Source organism: Halichoeres trimaculatus, unplaced genomic scaffold (assembly GCF_033239565.1).
Source record: "Halichoeres trimaculatus isolate MK-OKI-2021-1 unplaced genomic scaffold, fHalTri1.1 fHalTri1_scaffold_16, whole genome shotgun sequence".
NCBI classification, from domain to species: Eukaryota; Metazoa; Chordata; class Actinopteri; order Labriformes; family Labridae; genus Halichoeres; species Halichoeres trimaculatus.
This window is the reverse complement of record NW_027437194.1, coordinates 7,005,796-7,026,001: the sequence shown is the minus strand read 5'-3', so window position 1 is coordinate 7,026,001 and position 20,206 is coordinate 7,005,796. Positions and strand designations below refer to the sequence as shown.

General features: G+C 39.8%; 1 protein-coding gene across 12 annotated transcripts in view; it reads left to right on the top strand.

The window, feature by feature from the left end:
- The window catches only part of vav2 (vav 2 guanine nucleotide exchange factor), a 291,784-nt gene extending 274,203 nt beyond the window's left edge, over nucleotides 1–17,581 (top strand). For 7 of the 12 annotated variants that reach the window (XM_074690252.1, XM_074690251.1, XM_074690248.1 and 4 more), the window contains 8 exons: nucleotides 825–896; nucleotides 2,146–2,207; nucleotides 2,524–2,640; nucleotides 3,222–3,309; nucleotides 3,419–3,542; nucleotides 11,844–11,933; nucleotides 12,395–12,549; nucleotides 15,725–17,581. In XM_074690252.1, the coding sequence (XP_074546353.1) occupies nucleotides 825–896; nucleotides 2,146–2,207; nucleotides 2,524–2,640; nucleotides 3,222–3,309; nucleotides 3,419–3,542; nucleotides 11,844–11,933; nucleotides 12,395–12,549; nucleotides 15,725–15,772 (756 nt within the window). In that variant the 3' untranslated portion in view covers nucleotides 15,773–17,581. The remainder of the gene's footprint in view (nucleotides 1–824; nucleotides 897–2,145; nucleotides 2,208–2,523; nucleotides 2,641–3,221; nucleotides 3,310–3,418; nucleotides 3,543–11,843; nucleotides 11,934–12,394; nucleotides 12,550–15,724) is intronic. The other 5 variants (XM_074690255.1, XM_074690254.1, XM_074690247.1 and 2 more) reach the window with 2 other exon arrangements.
- Nucleotides 17,582–20,206: the final 2,625 nt, after the last annotated feature.

Below are 20,206 nucleotides of genomic sequence, written 5' to 3'. Positions count from 1 at the left end.
GCATCAGGCCGGCTTTTCCCAAAGCGACCCAGGGCAACCTTCCGAGGCCATTAATCTAAACTCTCCTATTACTGTATCCCTCTGCGGCCTGACAGTTCAATCTCTTCATGTAACGTCAATGTGTGTGTTGAGCTTAAAAATCAATCGCTGCAGGTAGCAGACAGTCAGGGTGTGTTAACTTCTGTCTGACGCTGATGGGGAGTTTGACAGATCTGTTCTTTTCTGTGTTGGTGCAACTTTTTGCATCATTGTGCAATTTTATTTTTTAGGAGTGTGAAGTTGAAGCTACTACTTTTTTGTCTTAAGAGTTCTTTTTTTCTTCAAGCAAATTATGAACATACTTGGGTTATTCACCAATCTCTGAAGTATTTCTCATGTTAAAAAAAAATCACGTGTAATCACTTTCTGATTTTAATTCATGTTTATTTCTTTGATATGAACAATGTAGTTCTGGGATAATAGCACAATGTTACCTCCTGTGTATTCACCTCACTGCTTTGGCACACATCCACATCCGCCATTTTAACCATTATAACTCAAAGTTTATTATAGGCTGTATTTTTTACTCTGTACAAGCCACTTCTTATCTAATGAACTGAATTTAATTTCCTCTAGTGCATTTCCCCCCATTTAATCTGAGGGCAATTTATAACAGTACTGTAACTATACAGACAGGATGTTTATTTGAATTCAATTTAATCTGCTTTCATTATTTTTAAACCTAATTTATCTGTTTGTCTCCTGTAAAGAATTTTAATCGCCTTCCAAAGCTCGGTGTCTGAAGTGGGGTATGAATTAACTTGTGAACTTTCTTTATTTTGCAGGGGAAGCTGATACAAACACAAAAAAGTGGCTTCTTCCCCAGTTCATGTGTAAAACCTTATTTGGACCCAAAGGTATGAATCATTTGAAGAAAATCTTTAGAGTTGATAACAATAATAATCATATTAATGATACATTTTATGCATAAATGACTTTTTAAAAACTCAAAGATGCTTCACAAGGTAGACAGGAATAAAGTGCAAGTTAAAAAAAAGATACAAATATACAAAATAGTGAAATAATAAAATACATACATACAGTGCAACTGAAATCTTTTCAGGTGTTTTTTTATTTTTTATTCTTATCTTACTTTATGTAAAATTATCTTATTCGACTTCATCTGAGCCACATACAGCTGGTCAGTTCAGAAAAATGTCTTGTTTAATGTTACTTAAAGACCAAAATAAGGTCTGAATTGCTTGTAACAAGTCAAAAAATCTGCAAATGGAACAAATAAAAAATTCTTGAAAATTTCCCTGAAACTAGAATAATGTCTTATAACAAGTAACATGTCTCTTGTTCCATTGGCAGATTTTTCTTACTTTTTCCCTGCTACAACCAACATTGAAATCATTTTTATCTTTAAAACTAGAAACAAGACATTTTTCTGGACTGGTCAGCTAAATGTGGCTCATATTAAGTTTAAAAAGCATTTTCTACTGAAACAAGACAAAAAAAAACGCTTGATAAGATTTCATTTTTGAAATCTTCCAGGTGCCTGAAAAAAGCGAAATCAGGACTAGGATATGTTAGTTTAAGCTTTAAGTGGTGCAGAATAGGTGAGTTTTGAGGTTAGTCTTAAAGGCAATAGGGTCAGCAGTGTCACAGATGTGTTTAGGGAAGGGGCAGAAAAAAAATAGTCTGACCAACCAGAGGGCCCCTCTACACGCGGGGCTGCAGCCTAGGTGAGCCTGTGCTTTTATCTGCCCCTGTCTGTAAGGTAAGAGGGGGCCTGGTTGTAGAGTGCTTTATGGATAAGAAGGAGTTTGAAGTTGATACAATATGGGCCAAAAAAGTTGTGGATTCTGAGGATATGTAAATTTGAATGTCATCGGCGTAACAGTGAAAGCAGAGACTGTGACATTAGATAATATGATCTGGTAGGAGGTAGAAGATGAAGAGGAGGGGACCAAGCACTGAACCCTGAGGGACGCCCTTGGGACAGGGGGGGCAGTAGAGGAGGAGCAGTTGTTGATGTGGTCTTTGAGAGCATTCTATAGCACTTATTTTTTCCTCACTTCACACTCGATTGTCTGTGTGTCTTATACATGTTTTGTTCTGTTGTTAAGTAAAGTAATCCGCCTGTGTCTGTTTTCATGGCAGCCTTTCCAGTCATTATCCAGCCGGCAGTCCTCAAGGGAAGCAGACTACTATGGATATCCTTGGTAAGACTCTGAAGTCCTGAATGTTGTGGATGAACAAACACTGGATCCTTCACTTTTCAAACCTTTTTACGGTATATAAGACTTTCACAGGTCCGTACAATCCAATTACCTCAGATCTGTCTATGTAAAAGCAGGACAAATGCAAACTAAGGGTATCAGAGAATTTTAAACAATCTCACCCCAAAACATGGCTCCAACCAGAGATGAATAATGACACAGCTGTTTGAAGTCAGGGACTTGTTAAGACTTTAAGATGTCATTTTGTTATGTAACTCTGTAGCTGGAGGTCACAGCATTTATTTGGCACCCCTCATAGGTTTGCAGGGAACATGGAGCGGCAGCAAGCAGACAACCTTTTAAAGTCCCACAGCAGCGGGACCTATCTGATCAGAGAGAGGACGGCTGAGGCAGAGAGGTTCGCCATCAGCATCAAGTGAGTGTCTCACATCTTACAGGAGGGCGGGAAATCTCAAAGGAAGGTTTTTATCCATATCTCAGGGGAAATAAAAATTCTCACAGGGTGCCCTCGTCAGCTTTTCCCTTGCATCTTTCAGCTCCGGCTAATTACCATTTGGTAATTGCTTTTTTTTTCCCCCAATCCTGTTTTCTCGTGTGCATTTCCTGGGAGAGAATGCATTCCCAAAGAGAAATATGCAAAAAGCTTTTACTGGTCCTGTCATGCTGTGATGCACTGGGAGAAATGCTTTTGCACATTTGTCTTCAAGTCTTTAAGACAGGTGCAAATGGGCTGCAGGGACCAGCCATCAGACAAATTACCAGAGAAGTCTAACTGTCAGGTTTAACTTGCGAAAATGATTATTTTGTTGTTTCAGTCCTTCAGGTAAACATAAAAATGTTTGATGTTGACAGCAGCTGAAAAACATCCGCCCCAAAGGCACACGAGTCTGAAAGCAAAATAATACAGAGACGAAGAGAAGAATAAAAGAGATAGGAAATAAAAGCAATCACAGAACAGTTTTGTTGGTGATTTCTATGTGGCGCTTTGATTCACAGATTCAATGATGAAGTGAAACACATCAAAGTCATTGAAAAAGACAGCTGGATTCACATCACGGAGGCAAAGAAGTTTGAGAGTCTTTTGGTGGGTCAGATGCTTATCTTCAAAAAGCAGAATACCTCAAATTCTTTGATAGTAGTGGTGAATGAAATGGTCTTATTTTTTCATTTCTCTGTGCTGGTTATTTGAACAGGAACTGGTGGAGTACTATCAGTCGCATTCACTGAAAGAGAGCTTCAAGTTGTTAGATACCACATTGCGATACCCGTACAAGTCGAGGGAACGGTCACTAACACGGGCCAGTACACGCTCACCAGGTAAGTCCTCTAAATGTCACCTCTACACAGCACTTGAGCAGTCAAAGCATTGGTTACTGAGACATAGAAAATGTGTTATCAAACTGAAGAAACTCTGACTATTAATACTCTATTTCTATATTAACACTGCAAGCAAATTATCTGCCTGTCGCTTCAATCTTATTCCATATTAGACTGGAAAAGTGGTTCTAGAGGTGTCAGGATAGTATATGAATCTTTGTTGCTTTACAACTGGAATTATGCTTCAAAAACAAAATTTGTACTGAACTCTGCAATCAGACAACACTTTGACTCTTTAATGACCCTTGAAAAGAAAAGCCAGGAAATTTTCTTTTTTTCCTTTTTGGAACAAGATCTTAGATAACCCTTACACCAAATCAAGAAAAAAACAAATCTCTATCTTTCAATCACACCTTTAAACTCATTTGTGTCAATCAGCCTTTTCAGTTTGACAATGCCATCCTCACTTCTGCTGCTTGTTACTATGTAATTGATTATGTTCTCATTTCTTTGAAACTATACCTTTTCTATGTAGCTTGAGTGCCATAAAAAGCCCACAAAATATGTATTATTATTATTATTATTATTATTATTATTATTGTTGTTGTTGTTGTTGTTGTTGTTGTTGTTGTTGTTGTTGTTGTTATTATTATTATTATTATTATTATTATTATTATTATTATTATTATTATTATTATTATTATTATTATTATTTATTATTTATTCATTTTTTTTATTTTTTCTTTATTTATTCATTTATTTTATTTGGCAGTTTTGGAAACTCTCTTGGTAATAATACGATAAGGATATTATTCTTACCACAACTTCTTTAAAATTAGCAAAGATTTCAAAAAAAGAAAAATGTGGATGATTTTCATGAGAGCAGCCACTGTAGTTATGGTCAAAATACAACTTTAGCTGAATGATGATCCTTGCAAGAGGGCAGATTACTTGTTTATTACATTTTCTAACAGGTTTTTGAGGAAGGAATTGTTATTATTATTATTATTATTATTGTTGTTGTTGTTGTTGTTGTTGTTGTTGTTGTTGTTGTTGTTCTTGTTCTTGTTCTTGTTCTTGTTCTTGTTCTTGTTCTTGTTGTTGTTGATGAACTTTTAATGAACCAGGAAAAAGACTCAATGATATTGAAAATGTACTTTCCAAGAGTGCCCTGGCCAAGACAGCAGCAACACAGTAACACTTTTACCACAGACACAAATTTACATTGTACACAACACAACAAAACACTACAAGAAAATATGACAAATACCTCCAGGAACTGAAAACATCTTGTGTCAGACAATAAATTTGCAGATGGATGAATCTTCCTCCAGATCATTAAGGAACTGTTTCGAAGCATACAGAGAGCCAGTAAAATAAGATCCTGTTATCGAAGACTATGAGCTCCTGCACTTTTCTGTACCATATAGGTGAGGAGATAAAGTGGAAGCAGACCTAGGGTACACTTATTAATGAAAAGATACCAACGTTTTAGTCTGCGTGACGACAGGGAAGACCACCCTACACGAGAATAAAGCAAGCAGTGGTGTGTCAGTGCTTGTCTAAAAGACATCACCATAACCAAGTACCGACAGAAAAGCAGCAGCAACAAGTTTCTTTTCATCTTCAGTATTTATCATATTGATGAGATAGAGATCCTGGAAATCAATGTATTAAGTATGATACGTTCGGCAACATAGGGTTAAATATTAGTTGATCCACAAGGTGGCAGCCCAGCAGTGTCCTTTTGTACTGGAATTAACACACCTACAACTTTAGCCACATGAGGGTTTCTGCAGAGTCTCAGCATTTCTTCCCTCTTTGAGACAACTCTTCAGCTGCATCACTTCATAGGAGCTCTGGATGTTCTTTTGATTTCACAGTCAACCAAATTCACATCCTGAATGTATTGCCTCTTCTTTCTACCCCTTCAACTAACCAAAAAACATCAACAACTTTCCAGTAAAACGGCAAGATCACTGCCTGACAGCTCCTTCAGTGAGAGTGACGCAGACTCTCAAGCTGATGTGAAGCTGAAAGACTCTTGTGTTAGTGTTGGTTTAAGTGTTCTCTTCCTCTTCTAGTGTACACATTGGAGCTGAAGTCTGAAGACAGAGTCGTCAATCAGGATATTATACCCTGATTTAGTTTTCAATAACTGACTTCAACAAAAATTCTTAGAGAATCAACCATTGGATGTAAAATCTGCAGGGTAAAACTGGACAGACTTCATGGTTTGTACCACAGCCAGTCAGTAGAGAGAGCTCATAATATTTGTCTCCACTCTTCGAGAGCTGGCACAGTACAATTTTGTTTGGTATATGATTACAACCCTCCCACATGGTCTTGGGTTTTTAGTATTTATTAAGTTTACTCAGAATTAACTTGAATAAAGTTCTTCAGGGTCATTTTTCTGAATACAGAGAAAATCTTGTAATAAACCAACAGAAATGAGCTCTACAACTGCACTGATATTTCCCAGGATGGCAGAAATCAATAGTAGAGCCTCACAGACATTGGGAACTGCATGTTGTGGCCTCTGCTGAATAAAGAGAAAACTTCACAAAGGAAGAAAGTTCAACTCTTTTTCTGCCAGGGGAATCCCCAAAACAAGCTGCAGCCCAGGTACAGGGGCAACATATTCTAGATTTGCAGTAGATTGCTGATGGCATGAAGCTTGGTTGAAGATTTCCTTTAAGCATACCTGCCAACATTAGATTTTTGAAAGCCGGGAGCCCTCCCCCCTACATTTTGACCCTGTGTTTTACGCTGCTTGTATCAAATGCTTGTAGCAATTGCTTGTAGAAAACATCTGGTAGTGCCAGGTCTGAGGACACATATCCTACACAGTATTTATGAACAAGCCTTTGATTAGTATTGCAGCATCTGCAAAAGAAGCTCTGAGACTTAATCCACATTTTGATGTTGTTCATTTGACCACTTAGAGCTAGTTACTGTTGACTGTAACCATGCCAAAAAAGTAACACTTTGCCCTTTCTTCTAACTCTCGGATGAGCGCGTCCCACAAGTCCCTCAAAAAACACACAACATGCTAGTGGTGTGCCATATAATACCGTCTACATTAATACCGGTATAGTTTTTTTGACGATATAAATTTGTAATTTTTGCGATTTTTACAGTGCAGAGACACAACGACATATGACACTCGCTACTGTGTAAAATACAATGGCTGAGTGCGAAAGTAGCACGGCAGCATCAACTTTGTCTTCAATTGAGGATTTAGTGCCTAAAAGAGGAGCTACCTCAGTGATGTGGAGGTGGTTTGGCTGACCAGAGATCAGAATGCAGCAAAACACATTCAAAGCAAAATGCGCAGGAGAACTATTACCACGAAGGGTGGCGACACCACAAACATGTTCCACCACTTACAGCTAAAACACACGGCTGAATACAAACAGACTATGAAGACACGTGAGGAGGATGTGAAAGCTACGTTATCACAGGTGGTCGAGCCAAACGTCTGAACTCGTTATCAGCCTTACCCCTAATTCACACATAAAGCGTGAGTGTGGCGCAGCGCAGTTCCATGGTTTTTGGGTGCATGCGAATTCATACTTGATGCGTCTCTGGAGCCCTGTGCAGGGCAGCGCCCATAGCAGGTGGATACCTGAGATCACAAGATCACAGGAGAACCAAGTTCCAACAGGAATCCCACCCATGACAACATACCTTTGCTACTTTATGGTAATTAATTAGTATGTTAAACTCATCTGGGCCTCCCAAAACTTCAGCACCCTCAGTCCATGCCTTCTTCTTTGTGTTGGTGTCCTTATAAAAAGACTTTTTTCACCTCCAGGGTTAACTTTTCCTCCCCCAAAACATCAGATTTTTTCTGGATCTGACCTACTTAATTTGTTTACATTTCAAGCTTGTGTAGTAGTAGTAGTAAATGATTGGAAAAGTGGCTTCCAGACTGTGTATGCAATATAAATACTGTTATTTAGAAGCAGCAACCGCTAAAAATAAGTTTTTTTGTTTTCTTTTGTTTTTCCCCATACCCTCATAAATATCGTTATGGCAAATTGCCTTAAAATACCGTGATACAATTTTGAGGCTATATCCCTCAGCCCTACAAAACGCAGATGTTGCTTAATAAACTGCTGATAGCGGATCATGCATTCACTGAGCCTTGTTATTCTCATTCCCATTATTCAGTCCATTATGGTATCATTGTAAAAATTCAGGGGAAAATCCAAATGGGGGGGGGGGGGGGGGGGGGGGGGGTTCAGTGGGAGAGGGTTAAAAAATGTGAGACTCTTGCAGGAAACACATGTGTTGGCAGGTATGCTTTAAGTCAGGTTTAACTGAGTTTAACTGAGAAGAACTCAGTGGAGTTGGGTCAGGGACAAACATCTGCTGATGCCCTGTTGTTGTGCTCACGGCCTGTCATGCAGCGAGGAGGACACTAGCTAGAGCCAAAACTTCACCATCCAAACAGGCCTGGAAACACCTCAAATAACCCCTGAAAAGGCTGGATGACACAGTTAGGGAGACAGATGTATAGGCTTCCTCACTTTGCCCTTCTGCCATTGTGAGCTGGAAAATTTAAGCAGCAGAAAATGAATGGATGAATGTTTTGCCCAGCAACTATGAGCTGCCAGCTTTTATGAATCACTAAAATACAAATTTGACTCTGAAGGGACATTGTAATGTCCACGTCCAGGAATCAATTTTAATCCCATGTCATCTTGGCTGTGGATACAGCTGAAAAGGCTAGAATAAATGTGACAGTGCACCTCCCTCTGTCTTAGTCCTCGCTGGTACTCTCACCCTCCCCGGGCCTGTGACTGTCCTGTCTCGTGAAGTGAGGGATGAAGGAACCCCAGGGGGGAAGAGGACAAAGATAGGGACTCACAGTTTGAAATATCGCAGACAGAGAGACGAAGACAAAGTGAGAGTGTTTGTCAGCTAACTCAACGGTCCGTGCTCCGGCTGTCTGAATTGGCAGCCCTCTCCGCCAATTACACTCTGTCAATACTGGCTCCGGCCTGCCTTTGTTCCATATGCAGGAAGAACTGGCCCCTGCATGCAGATTGTTTCCCTCCTGTTCTGGCTGAACTGAATGCTGTTTCCAACTGAATGAGCCGGATAAAAAATGTGTTTTGTTTTGTTTTTTTGCAGATGATAATGTGTTCTCTGTGTTTCTGTCTTGGTGTTCTTCAAGGACACTTTTTTTATGTAATGTTGAGGATGCAGGCATATTAAAACTCACAGGTATACAAGAAAACTGGTTGGATTGGGGCAGATTGTGTATGAAGCAACAATGTAAGCCAGTGTGACTACACAATATGCAATAATTAAGTTTGTTCAGGAGCGAACAGAAGCCTTCGCGCTTCACAAGTTTGATAAAAGAGACAGCTCCGTGAAGTCTGGTTTACAGCAAAGAGGAAAACAGCTCATTATTCCTCTTTGTCTTTGTATTTAGTGAAGGTTTCTCCTTCCCTACTTTGGCATGAACCATGTTTAAAGTAGAAAAACTAAGTGCTCTTCTTGTTCAGTTATGCAAGTGAGGTTGTGGTGCAAGTGAATCCTGAGTGCTCTGCTCTGATTTTCTATAGTCACCACAATACATTTTCTTTTACACTTTTGGAGCTGGATCCACAAAAGCATTCTCTATTTTTCACCTCATTCATCCAACATTGTGGATTGATAGTTAAGCATTAGTCTTTATGAAAAACTGGAATATGGAGAGTAAAAGAAGACTCACTTCACCAAGGGGTTTGATTTTAAAGTGGGGGATACACTGCAAAAAACTGAAATCTTGTCAAGAGTTTTTGTCTTTTTTTCAGTCGAAATTTTTTTTTTTAGACTTAATATTAACCACATTCACCTGACCAGTCCAGGAAAATGTCCTGCTTCAAGTTATTTGACGATAAAAATTGGCTCTAAATTGCTTAGAACAATTAAACATATATATATATATATATATATATATATATATATATATATATATATATATATATATATATATATATATATATATATATATATATCTGCCAATGGAACAAGAGAGAAGTGACTTGTATTAAGACATAATTCTAATTTCAAGCAAATTTTTGAGCAAATTTTTCTAACTCCATTGGCAGATTTTACTTGTTTTAAGAAATTTAGACCTCATTTTTGTCTTTAAATGACTCAAAAACTAGACATTTTTTCTGGACTGATCAGTTGAATGTGGCTCATATTGAGTATAATAAGACATTTTTTTTCTTCAAATAAGACAGAAACACTTGATAAGATTTCAGTTTTTTCCAGTGTACTTTGTGTCTGAGCGTAGTGTCCCTTTCGAAGAATTAGGTATAGCTAAACTCAAAAGCTGTCATGACTTAATGTTTGTTTCCATCTAATGATAATAATAATAATAATAATAACTTAAATTTATATAGCGCTTTTCAAAGAACCCAAGGCCACTTTCACAGTAGAGGGACAAACAAATTAACAACAAGGCCTTAAACAGAGAAGGCCAGGGAGAACAAGTGAGTTTTGAGAAGTGATTTGAAACAGTCCAGGGCAGGAGAGTTGCGGATTTTTGCGGGGAGAGAGTAGAGTTCCAGAGGGTGGGGGCGGCCACACTAAAGGCTCTGTCGCCGAATGACTTTAGTTTGGTCTGCGGGATGGAGAGGAGAGAAGACCGAAGGGTTCCTGGATGGGGTGTGTTGGTGGAGAAGATCAGCCAGGTACTGGGGGGAAAGTGCATGAAGGGATTTGTAGGTGAGTAGGAGGAGCTTGTACTGGATGCGGAACTTTACCGGGAGCCAGTGGAGGTGAATGAGAGTGGGGGTGATGTGCTGCCAGGGTTTAGTGCAAGTAAGAATCCTGGCAGCTGAGTTTTGCACATATTGAAGCCTGTCCAGGGTTTTGTTAGGAACCCCGGACAGGACTCCATTGCAGTAATCCAGCCGGGATGTAACAAAGGCATGGATAAGGGTTTCTGTAACAGAGTCAGATAGTCATGAACGGAGACGGGAGATGTTTCTGAGATGATGGAAGGCTGATTTTGTGACAGATTTGATATGTGACTGGAAGGAGAGGGAGGGGTCAAAAATGACGCCCAGGTTGCGGACCTCAGAGGCTGGGCAGATAGAACAGCCATCAACACTAATAAGGAGATCCCCAACCTTCCAGAGCAGTGGCTTGGGAAGGTTGAGAAAATAAATTACAGTAATCTTTTGAGGACTTTTTAAGTGACCTTGAAAAAGTCTCCCTTCTAGATGTATGCCTGATTAACATCCATTCTGTAAAATTACATTATCAGCACCAATATTGGTGGTTACGGGGCATTTTAAATTGCTACTTTTAGCCTCCTGATTGGGATCAGGACTGGACTGAATTATGGCACGTCTAGGTCTCTATGACAACACCATGTCAGCTGACGAAGTTAGGTAGTGAGAAGTGATATCTGTGTTTTTCTCTGCTGAAAATTATTTCTGTGACTAACTTGGTAGTGATGGTGAACGCTAGAGCCTAACTGTCAGACAGAAAAAGGACGGAAGAGCAGAAGAAAGCTAAACTGGAGAGAGATACGGCCCAAGCTAAAGGCTAACACAAAGGCTAAACTGTTTGTGCTAATGTTCATCCCAACCCTCAGCAGTTATTCTGCAGTGGTCTGTTCAAACTTGAGAGTCTATCAATAAAATGAAGAGTGAGATAACGTTAGCTCTGCTTGCTAATCAAGATTTACTAACGTTACACATTATGGACATGTTTTGAAGCACCGGGCTGCTAGCTGCGCTAAATATAGAGGCTATTAAACTTTTTCAAAACTGGCAGTGTTTACTTGTTGTCACGTTAGCCTACAGATACAACAGAGCGCTGGGCTGCTGATAGCACTACATATAGTCGGCTGCCACAACATTTACGTGAACTCATGTTTCAAATCATAGAGCTAAGTAACTGTACCGATAAATACCTTACCTCAGTGCGTTAGACTCCCGGCCAGAAGGTGGCGAGGCAGTGCAACCAAAACAGATCTTCCTCACAGCATCTTTAATTAAACATGATGTTTTTTGTGCTGATTTTTTTTCCTTCCAAAGGGCAGGGTTTCAGTTTTTTGTTCTTTTGATACCTCGATAAACTCTGAATTCTTGATGTCTCCAGCCTCATTACCCACACTGTCAGATCATGGTAATGATGTCCACAAGACAACGCAGACTGATCCTCTCACAGGGGACTAAAGGATGAACTTTACAAGCACTTCTTTGATTCTAACTGCTTCTCTTGCTCCTGCTCTGCATGCTTCTCGGGGCTCTTTATTTCCTCCTCTTTCTTTTCTCCTCTCAGCAGCCACATGCGCCTCCTACAACTTCTCCTTCCTCAGTCCGCAGGGCCTCAACTTCTCATCTTCTCAGAGCTCAGCTCCCTTTTGGTCAGGTACTCTTTGTCTGCCTTATCTTGCCGCTGTTGTCTTCCCGCTCCTCATCGCCTGTAATTTCATAATGAGCCTCTGTGCTCTCGACCTCATTACAACTTCTGTGTAGCGCTCTTTTCATTAGCGAAAGCATTTTGGCTCATCCCAGGCTGACACTAGCTCATTAAATGAAGAAAAGGAAACCAATTTCCTCTCCCATGATAAAACAACTTTTCTCATGCTCATTTATCATTGTGTGACGACACTGTGTCATGCTAAACCCTCTGAGCACTAATAATAATTCTGTACAACTAATCGCTACCACAAAGTTCAGCATGCCCTGTCCCTTCCTGACCATCTCCTTCACCCACAGAGATAGCTCTTAATCAAACACTTGAGATACACTCCTAGTTTTTGTTTTTAGTCAGAAAGTGTCATATCCTTACAATGCATTGATTAATCTCTCCTTGTCTCCCCTTCTCAGTCTTTACTCCTCGGGTGGTCAGCACAGCAGTCGCCAGATACAACTTTGCAGCTCGGGACATGAGGGAGCTGTCTCTCCGAGAAGGAGACATCGTCAAAATCTACAGCAAGATCGGGGGAGACCAGGGCTGGTGGAAAGGGGAGGCCAACGGACGAGTGAGTCAAGCATAAATATCAGTTCTGGAAAGACTGAAAGGCTTTTATGCAGTGTAGGGAAATGGCGCCGAAGGTGCTGCATTTTAAGTAGCTTGGCACTGCTCCTCATTTTATTAAAACAGATCCCACAGCTGGCTTCATGAGATTAAGGATGTGTTTAAAACAAAGTTAATAATTCCAAAACTTCTTCTTTGAAGTCCAGCGTTATGTGATCTTTTGTATAAACCTGAGTCGCTAAATTTTACTGTTAAAGCACTTATATAAGAAGCACTTCTAAAGAGAGAAGTGAAGGCCTAGCTGCTGGGAAAGGTGCCATTTTAATAGGCAGACACTAAAACTGTATGAGATGGGAGCTTTTAATGAGAAGACTCTTCCCCATTGGGTTGTAAATTCCACTGTGTGAATGTGTGGCTGTGGAGGGTAAATGTATGCACTTAGCGATTGTTCTGCTGCACAGATAAAGTGGGTTGTGCTATAATTTGAGGTCTGATGTTGGAGGAGGGAAGCTGTCGAGTTGAGTTTCTTCATAGTGCGTTCATAACATTTAGCTTTTACTCTCAACGTGAAGCCTCAGGCGTGAGGACTTCATCTGTGAAGCAGTACTGTATATCAACTGTTCAATACAACCCACACAGCACTTGAACAGTTTATTCAGTCTGACCATTTTGCATCCACTCTGACTAACTTTGTCGGAGGATCCCGGCCCAATGCTACATTACTCATTCCTCAGTGAAAGGTCACATGACTCAGCCATACAGACGGGCTACAGACAAACACGGTGCTTCTCTTGCATCTGTGTGATGCAGGAGCTATGGGTCTTTTTTGAAATTCTTTCATTAAGTCAGCATGTTTGCAGGTACAAGAGAAGAGTGCAGACAAATATCAATGTCTTATTAACAAAAATACATTTCACGCTACTAACTTGAACTGATCAAACTTTGAAAACGTCAAGCATTGCTATCCTGTCGATGAGGCATTCCATAATACACCCTACCGCCAGAAAACTGACGACAGAGTTACAATGAAAACCAAAAGGAGTTGTAATGTTGAGATATTTATTCAGTTCTCTTCTTTATCGCTTTTTCTCTGTTTAAAACTAGAATGAATACAAAATACAATACTTAAATATGACAAATCCATCAGTATACATAACAATGAAAACACAATTCTTTAACATTAGCAAATAAAATGATAATGAAAAATGATGAATGAATAGCAAAGACTTCTCAAATTAACATATTGGTTTAAGTTATTTGCATAAGCACACCCGTACAAAACAGGAAAAAAACAAGCAAATCTACAAGCAAAGGCTCCCCAAGGCACACATACATGAAGAACAGGAGAGGAGATCTCTGTCCAGACACACAGAGCAATAAACTGCACTCTCCTTTCTCCTCTCTTCTCCACGGCACCAGAAGTACTTTCTGAGTCGCCACATTTAAGGCTGTCCCAAAGCAATTATTGTGCTTAAAGGAGAGAGCACAGAGCAGGGAGGAGACTAATCAGAGGAGAGATGAGAGAGGGAACACAAGAGCAGGCTTTGTGGAAGCCTTTTCACTGACAGACACGCCCCCATATGAGATATCACTCCTTGATTGGACGCTGCAGCCGCTTTGACTTCTTTATGTACAACTTTACATGAGTGTTACGAGAGGGAAAAGATGAGCTGAAAACAGGCATGGTCATAATCCTGGGAATAAAAAAGTGAACACAACCATCATGAAATCAATAAAACGGAGCATCGATACTGAAAACTGAAATCTGATGGATAATACTGAGCCACAATAATTAAGGTTATATTAATACGTATTAGAGTTCATGATTGTAAAGGACGTCTCATTGCTCTTACAACGAATCTCCTTAATTACTCTTTTCTCCTCATTTCCTTGCGTCTCTCCCATGCATCTCTGTTGGGAGGGACTAACGGCTAAAATACACCGGATGCATCTGCCTTTCCGTTGCGGCAAATGGATCAAATAAGTTTCATTCGAGTCAATGTGTCAACTCATGTTGGATCTGTTCTGTTGTAATGCAGGTAATACGGAATCATCCTATTTTTGACAGACTTGGAGCTGTGATGCAAAAATTCAGCTTAGGGAATCGAGCGGGACAGGAAGTCATGACCGGAAACTACCTAAAACATCCAGTGACTTTCAAAATAAAACAAACTGTGTCAAAATTAGTTTGTTTTTTAGCTTGACTACAATGATAAACAGACGTAATAAGCGGAGCCAGACCAGGAGTCAACAGGTTTGAGGTTTTACACCCCAACATGAATGAAGAGAGACTTATCAATGGGGTGGGAAGCGTGGGAACTCCTCAGTCTGTGACTCCAGCTGTCTGTCAGCCACGCTGCTTGTCGGGCTGAACACGCAGCTGGCGTAAGTTGACAAACACAGTCAAGACGCAGCATGACAGAGTCGCACTGCAGACATATCTGGTGTATTCCAGGCTTAAGAAGCAAGTGAACTCTCCTCTGGCCTACAACCCACCCCCAAGTCACATGAGCTGAACTGATCATTGAGAACACACTTAATTACTACAATCATTCAAAGTGGTGCTAAACAACAATTGCAACAAAACAGTATTACTGCCACGACGAGTGGTAACGAATCAAACATGACCCTGAGGTTGCATCTGAACAGTTTCAACTGAAATTTCCTCCAAGATGCTTTATTTTTCACAGACCCTTTCACTGCCTGTTCGCCTCTATAGAGTTATTTTGTATTCTTCAGGAGTGCATCAACTTTTACCATCTCTGTTGGTCCAGGGAGGAGAATTTGTTGCATAGCAACCACTGAAGTAGTATTTTTAAGTGTTTCCTTGAGAGAAGTTGAGGCTGTTAGTTAACTGAGAGTGCAGCACAGCCTCAGCTGACAAAAATAGCTCAGTTTCTTCAGCGTCATAGACTAATTTTGCACAGGGAGTGGATTCACATTCATGTTACGAAGTGTTTCTCTCTGAATGGTTTGACCATTACCTGCGTTTCTTTGGTTTGATGCAACAACAGTGCACATATGATTGCTTTGTTTTAGACAATCAATGTTTATCTAACAGAGTGTGCAGCTTAATTGGCTGTTAAAAGGAGCCTAAATGAATTCAATTACCATCACTTGTTTAGAGTTGTTCCTATGTGGTACTTTACATCTCTTATAATTGCTCTTTTATGTTGCAGATTGGATGGTTTCCCTCAACCTATGTGGATGAAGAAGGCGTGCAGTAAAGCTTGGATGTACACTATCCTGGCTCCCCTTAAATCAGGAACCATCTTCAATCTACTGATCTCAGAGAATTTTGCTCAGTCTCTCCAGGAAAATAAGACGTGGAAAATCTAACATTTTCTTGTTATTTCTTTGCTGGATATCTTTTTTCTTTTTCATCAAGTGTCTCCACACTTTTTCTCTATCTTCAATTATGCATCAGCTTTGCTTTTCATGCTTTTTTTTTGGAGGGAAGTCCTGTTTTGATTTCTGTGCAGGAAAGAAGAAAAGAACAGGACTGCTTCCTGCTTTATTTGAACTGAGGACGCAGCAGGAACTGACTGTGGAAAGCTTTACTTTGAGAAGGCTCCTCTTTGTTGCAGGTCTATGTGCGGTGAAATAATTGTACAGTATAGATAATTTATTGAATAGAGATTATTATCATTACTAATGATTATTGTCGGGGAATTTAACTTTAGAAAGAGCGAAGAATCAGATGGAGAAAAACTAAAATAAGACATAAAAAAGAGAGATGCTCTGTTTTAATGTTGAGAGATTTTGCCTTAGTTGTCATGGTGATGCCTTGTGGGCTGACACCAGTGGAGGGAATCGACTTTGTTGACTGGTTTTACTTCTCCATGTATGCATGTGCCCATGTGCAGCCCACACAAACACACACACACACACACACACACACACACACACACACACACACACACACACACACACACACACACACACACACACACACACACGCAAAAGCATACACAGACCAATGTACAGTACGGTGCCTTTGAAGAATGGTCGCTTACTGAACCTCAACATCAGCCAGTAAAGAACATCGCCACCCCTAAAAGACAGTTTGTCCCGAGGGAAGAGGATCTTAAAAGGACATATAGGGGACAGCTCGCTGTCAGAGCCCTCCAAAACAAGATGGTGAAGCATTTAACTCATCCAAAATGGAGACTGGATGGACTCAGAGAGACAGATGGAAGGTTTTTTATAGCCAACAATGACACACACAGTTCATGTCGGTTTATGTGCCATGAGTCTTTGGGTGCAACAGCTGAATGCAAAAGGGAAACATCAAGACATTCCACTCAAATACCATGTCACACTTTGAAATTTTGGTGTTCTTCGTTACATTCTTTGATTTATTTGCACAGAATCAAGATTATTTTATACGTTTTGAAAACTGGACCAATTTTTTGTTTTTGTTTTTTTAAATATTATTTGAAGCCAAATCCAGCCATGTTTTAATGTCTGCATGGAGTTCTGATCCAATGTTATGGTTTTTGTACCTTGCCTTATTTTTACTGATGATCAGGTGATGGGTTTTTTTGTTTCTTAATGTTGAACATTTTTCATATGTGAAATCCATTTTGGTGCTGTGCAGACTGGTGAAATTAAAGTGTCAGAAGACTCTTAATCTGAAGGAACATTTTGTGTGCTAATTATCATAAACCCAGAGAGAAAAAAGCCCTGAATCATTTATTCCTATTTTTTCTGGGTTGCAGTGCTCAGTGTTTCACTTTTATAAGTGCCAAAAAACTTTCATTCTTGTCCTGCTGTTCTGACTGCTGCGTGTCAGCATTCAGCTTTAATCTGTTCTTCACTGGAGCATGGATGCACTTGGGGATTTTCTAACTCAAGGTATCCTTTACAGATATTCACATGTTTAGTGACCCCTTCAGCTCAGCTTTTCCAGAGAGGCTTTTCTCAGTTTTATTTCATAATAACACTTTGAACAATATGACATTGATGGCCTGACCACCAACTCTTATTTTCCACATACAAATTCAGTTGTTGAAATTAAGTGCTTTTGAACAACAGAAACTAGGGACTCGTTGAGGAACTATGTACTTTTCGACCGCAGGAACTTCAGTCTACATTTATATACAGGATAACTGATCAGCCCTATGAAACAGCCGTACCCAGAGGATAGTGCTTTCTAGAGATCCAGGAAGCTTTTAGTGTTTTTATTTCATCCACCGTCCACAATAACTTCACACACATCTGTAATTCACTTGGTTTAATAACTCCTTAACAGTCCTCTTTTTGAATCTGATAATGGAAATGTGTCCATGTCAGCTCCTGGTGTTACAGTTTAAAGAGTGACCTATTAAACTGGAGACCTTTGGGGGAAAGTGTCAGTGGATATCCAGTTTACAAGAGCTTTTAAAACACATATGAAGTCATTGGGACTGCCAATGTAGTGTTTTGTATTTCAAATTACTTGCATCAAATAAGATACAAGATGATAATCTAAAGTCATTTAAGAAGAATGTTTCCCGCTAAAAGTCACCAATCAACAATCATTTCCTGAGGCAAAACATCTCTGCAATCCAAAGCATGAACAGAGAGATTAGTAGATGTCAATTGCTTAATCTTCACCGGACTTTAGGACTCTATGGAAACACAGAGAACCATCCAGTTTCTGGAACAGTAGTTCCTGGTACTAAAATGTTCTGGAACTTCTCAAAGCACAGTGTAGCCTTTACAGCTTAACCTTTTAGTTTTCAGTGGCCCCAAGGTGTTGGGGATTGTTGGGTGGTTAAAGGTGATTAAATCCCTTAAATTGTACAAGACATTAGTTTATACTGAATAAGAGAAATGTTTTTCTTAGATGCACTCGATGGTGTTGGGAAGGTTCAAAGTGTCATGAGGGGCTGTGAGCTGAGCTGCCACCAGACAGTTTGCTTAGTTTGTTTGGCAGGCTTTTGTCATTGTCCCTTGTTAAATAGGTCTTAATCAGGGGTCTCAAACTCAAATTACCTGAGGGCCGCTGAGCAGCCAGTCTTGTCACAACTGAGCCACTTCAGGTGTTTCCCATACAAAAAAAAGAAATACACGTTCAACTGTTGGAACAAGGTACTTCTCAAAACATGCCTTTTTACAGTCATATTTGGCTTTTCTTGCTGACTGCTTGGTGCCGGACACCTAAGAGTGCTTCTTCTCAGATAGCTGGGCCACATTTGTTCTAAGGGAGGTGGTAGTTTGAAACCGTCTGTATGGCCTGGAGATGGACATCTGGAATACACTGTGTTGTGATGACAGATCTTTCTTAAGCTGTAGCAGCTTTTTATGTCCGTTCATCTCCCTGGTACTTTGCATACTACTCCTCAAGAACGACAACTTCCTCTTTGCTTATCAAACAGGTGTAATTCTCCTCGAACTCCACAGAGATAATCTCCTAAAACACTCTGTGCCTAACATTGACCTTTCTTTTGACCTTTGAAAGTAACATCCTGATTATGCAGTGATAAACCTCTGTTTAGGGTCAACTCTGAAATCAGATTCTTCCTTCCTGGTCCCAACAGTGGACCAGGTAATGAACGAGGTGGGGCAGACTTTGCTATGAATTTATATCAAGTGGCAGGCTGTACAAAACGGTTTGAGACCCCTGGTCTAAATAGAGCCAAAGTTTTCACCAAGGTCTTTTTTCTTCAAAGTAAAGTAGATAAAAACAGTTTTGCGAATTGAGGATGTTGACTGTCAGCTGAGCTGCTGCAGACCTAACCATGGAGAGCATCTAACCCCCAACAACAAATAAAAACAAGAATAGAATGACTAATGAGTGATTAGCATTGATAACTAAATTGATTTCCCAAATGTTTTATTTGCACAGCCTCAGGAAGTAGCTGTACCTGCAAAATACTGATGCCTGAAAGGGGTCCAAAAACTCAACTGGCTTAACAGTTTCTTATCGTTTATATGCAAACACTGAGCACATCAGCTCTGGCCTGTTCACAAAGACTTACAGAGAAGAAGATACTGATATGTTTAGTTTCTAAACTCTTGATTGTTTCATGTATGGTAATGCAGAGGTGGACCACCAATAAAAACGCTCTTTGGGCTGTGTGAAAGAGACACATTGGAGGGGTCCATGTTGTCTAAACTGAGGAAGATGAGGGATGTCGTCGCTGTTGATGTAGTGGAGAGAAACCCATTGCATGTGGCTGTTGATATTTCAAGTCCTGTCAATACATCCTCAAAAACACGAGTACTTAATAGTGTTCATTTTTTTGGTTGAGTATTTCCAAATGAGGTCTATCATAAAATAAACATTTCTCTTTGTTTTAAATTTGAGACTGACTCTTTTTCAATTCAGAGTTTAAAGAGCACACTATGTCATTTTGGCTACTATTGTCCTTCATATTCAATGAGTTCAGAGGTCTGTTTTACAATACAGGCCCAACATATAATAGCAAATACAATTCTTCAGTCTTTAGATGAGTATATGTATGTCAGGGAAAACACACAGTGAACAGGGAGGTTTTGATTATAGAATCCCAACACAGTGGTAGAGCACCCTGGCAAAGCCTTAAATATTAAATCAGGCAAAAATTCACCCACTGCTTATGGTTTAAATGTATTTTTAGTGATCTGTATCAGATACGCCAACTTTTTTGTTGTTGTCTGGATTGCAGGACAGGATACAAAATATTCTGATGGAA